Source organism: Colobus angolensis, unplaced genomic scaffold (genome assembly GCF_000951035.1).
Source record: "Colobus angolensis palliatus isolate OR3802 unplaced genomic scaffold, Cang.pa_1.0 Scaffold24, whole genome shotgun sequence".
Classification (NCBI taxonomy): domain Eukaryota; kingdom Metazoa; phylum Chordata; class Mammalia; order Primates; family Cercopithecidae; genus Colobus; species Colobus angolensis.
Genome location: NW_012115599.1, coordinates 11,940,944 through 11,943,928, shown reverse-complemented (window position 1 = coordinate 11,943,928; position 2,985 = coordinate 11,940,944). Strand labels below are relative to the sequence as shown.

At 48.5% G+C, this 2,985-nt stretch overlaps 1 protein-coding gene across 1 annotated transcript in view; it reads left to right on the top strand.

Annotated features, from left to right (window-relative positions):
* FANCE (Fanconi anemia, complementation group E) overlaps positions 1-2,985 on the top strand; it is a 22,703-nt gene that overhangs the window by 7,353 nt on the left and 12,365 nt on the right. Inside the window, exons 6-7 of the mRNA XM_011945524.1 lie at positions 609-768; positions 996-1,129. Coding sequence (XP_011800914.1) covers positions 609-768; positions 996-1,129 — 294 coding nt within the window. The remainder of the gene's footprint in view (positions 1-608; positions 769-995; positions 1,130-2,985) is intronic.

Here is a 2,985-nt window from a genome sequence, read left to right as displayed (position 1 = left end):
AAAAAAAAAAAAATTGGGGGCACAGTGGCTCACACCTGGAATCTCAGCACTTTGGGAGGCCAAGATGGTTGGATAACCTGAAGTCAGGAGTTCAAGACCAGCATGGCCAATATTGTGAAACCCCCATCTCTACTAAAAATATGAAAATTAGCCACATGTGGTGGCAGGCACCTGTAGTCCCAGCTACTTGGGAGGCTGAAACAGGAGAATTGCTTGAACCCAAGAGGCAGAGGTTGCAATGAGCCGAGATTGCGCCACTGCACTCCAGCCTGGGTGAGAGAGCAAGACTCCGTCTCAAACAAACAAACAAAAACCCCAAAAACAAACGAAAAAACCCAGAAAAATGAAAGGAGGTTCCCAGGGTCACTGTTATTGCTGGCCCAAACGGAGACTGAGAATTACAGAAAGGGGCCCCTTAAGATGCTTTACTGCCATCTGCTGGAAGATTGAATAAATGTAAAAGCTACACTAAGATGCTAGTTGTGTCCGCTTAGGTGTGGGGCTTTCGTGCTGTGTACAGCCTGCCCAAACTTATGTGTCAGCCTCGAGTGCCCCTTGTTCTTGGGGTAACATCGTCTTGAAGGCGATGGTCATCTTCTCTCTCATAGCCAGATCCGATGCCGGTTCTTCGTGCGAGGGAATGGCCGCTGCCCCTTCAAATCTGAGTGTATCTACCTGCACCAGCTCCCAGCTAAGGCCCTGACCTCCGGTCCTCCCTGGCCTGAGAGAGTGCAACTGGCCTCTGGGAGTGAGGTGGTAACTGCAGGGGTATGGGGCAGGGGAGGCTACTGCTCATGGCTTCTAATAAATGTTTGTGATAAATATAAAACCTATGGATGGTGTCTATCATGCGAATATGGTGCCTACTTAGATGTGGCACCTTTGTGCTGTGTACAGCCTGTCCAACCTTATATATGAGTCTTGAGTTCCTCAATTTCTGGGGCAGCTGGTGTTGAAGTTGATGAGTTTTCACTGATTTTTCTCTCTACTCCCAGGTGCTGAGTCCAACATTGTTCCTAAGGGGTGCTGAGCCAGAGGACAATGTGCTCTTCACAGACGGTGCCCTGGCCATGACCTTCTGGGGTTCAGAACTCCTGCAGGATCCCAACAGTTCTTACCATGGCCTTCTGTAACCAGGATCAACTTGAGGGAAATTGGGGTGAGGGGAAGGAGTTTCTAGGTGGTAGGTCTTTCCCTTTTGGGTTTGGTGGGGGGGCAAAAGTAGCAAGCCCTCCACCCCCATGAACTGCAGCAGTGACACAGTTGGGGATATGGAGGAACAGGGGAGGGCTCCTGGAATGAGGAAGGTTCAAATCCTCTTGCCAGGGCCTTGGTTTTTAACTTTGTTCTTTTGTAGAATGACTCTGAAAGAAAACCAATAAAATGCACCTAAGCTATCGTTGCTGGTGTCTGAAGAGTGGTCTGCTCATACCCCAGTCCCACTGCCAAGGGCAATAAGGCTGCTTCTGCATTCAATCTGTTGCAATATTACCTGTCACTTAGCTTCTGGAAAACTTCATGGTGCATTTTTGCATTATGAAAATAGTAATAACCTCATGAATCTTGTGAAAGGGACTCGGATCCACCAGGGTCCTTGAGCCATGTTAAGAATTTTTCCTCTCTGTTCCCTTTCAGGTGACTAGAATACAGACCTTGGTGGGTGGGAGCCACAGCCACTCAGAGTAAAGCTGTAGGTGAGGATGCACAGGGTATTGCAGGCTGTTTAGCATTCTTGACCCTGCCTGCTATGCATCAGGTCCCACTCCTCCAACAGCTTGTCATTCGAAGACCCAAAACATCCCCTGTAAAGTTAGAGCTGCTTACCTGAAACAGAAGATGTCTGGAAGAAACTTCTTTCTTGCTATTTTGGCATTTGCAAAGCAGCCATTATCTAATAAATATCACTAGTCTTTCCTGACAGCTCCCTTGAACTCATTTTGGCTCAAATGGAGATCAGATCAAGCTCAAGATACTCCCATGGCTTTCCATACTATTCAGAGTGAAAGCCCAAGTCCCTTCTATGACCTCAGGCCTCTTAAGATCTGACCTGGTTCCCCTCTGATCTCAACTCCTATTACTATCCAGCAATTGCCCTCTGCTGTAGCCATGCTTTTGCCCCAGAGCCCCTCCGTCCCTCCAGGCAGGACTGAAATGGTCTTCTCACAGACTTCTATCTGGCTTGCCAACCTCATCTTCACATTCATCTTGCCTGACCACCCTATTTAAAAGCACTTTGTGCTATCTGTCGGTGCTATGTTCTTTTTGAACACTTACCACAAAAACTGTTTAATTAGCTTTCCGTCTCTCCCCAGGAGTGACAATGAGGGCCAGGATCTTTGTTTTGTTCCCAGTATCCCCAGTCCCTAGGTGTTCAGTAAACATTTCCTGAATGATGGATGTATGTGGCAGCAGAAGCTGGGATGGGAAATACAAGCTGGCCCCCAAAGCAAGGTTTAGGAGGCACTGTGGGACTCTTCTGCCTTATTTCCTACCCTTTGCAGTGATCCCACCCTTGGCTGGAAGCCTGCCTCCTCCAGCGGACTTCCTTAAACTGAACCCTAGGAGGTGGAGCCACACCTGGCCCCCTATAAACGACCCAGAGCAAGGCTACTGCTTGGTCTTTGGGAGGAAATTCAGAAGAAAGTCTTTGGCCATATTGACGGTGTTAGGTTTTACTGTGACCTCATTCTCACGGATGTTTGTATATCAAATACTATTTCTGGAGAGGACTGAAACCCAAATGATGGCAGTTTTTGGCCTGTGGAAGAGGTGAAGCTAAGTGGGGTGATAAATTGTGGTCAAATTCTATGGTGAAGTCCATAACAAGCAACATGCCGTCAGCTTAAATACAGCGCGGGTCCTCCAGTACAACAGGACCCCTGACATTCACTCCATTCCACTACTTTAGGGAGTGATGAAGAAAGGGAGAGGGTTGGGGTGGGCAACGGCGGATCCGCCCCTCCATCAGCTCCGCCCCGCCCCGCC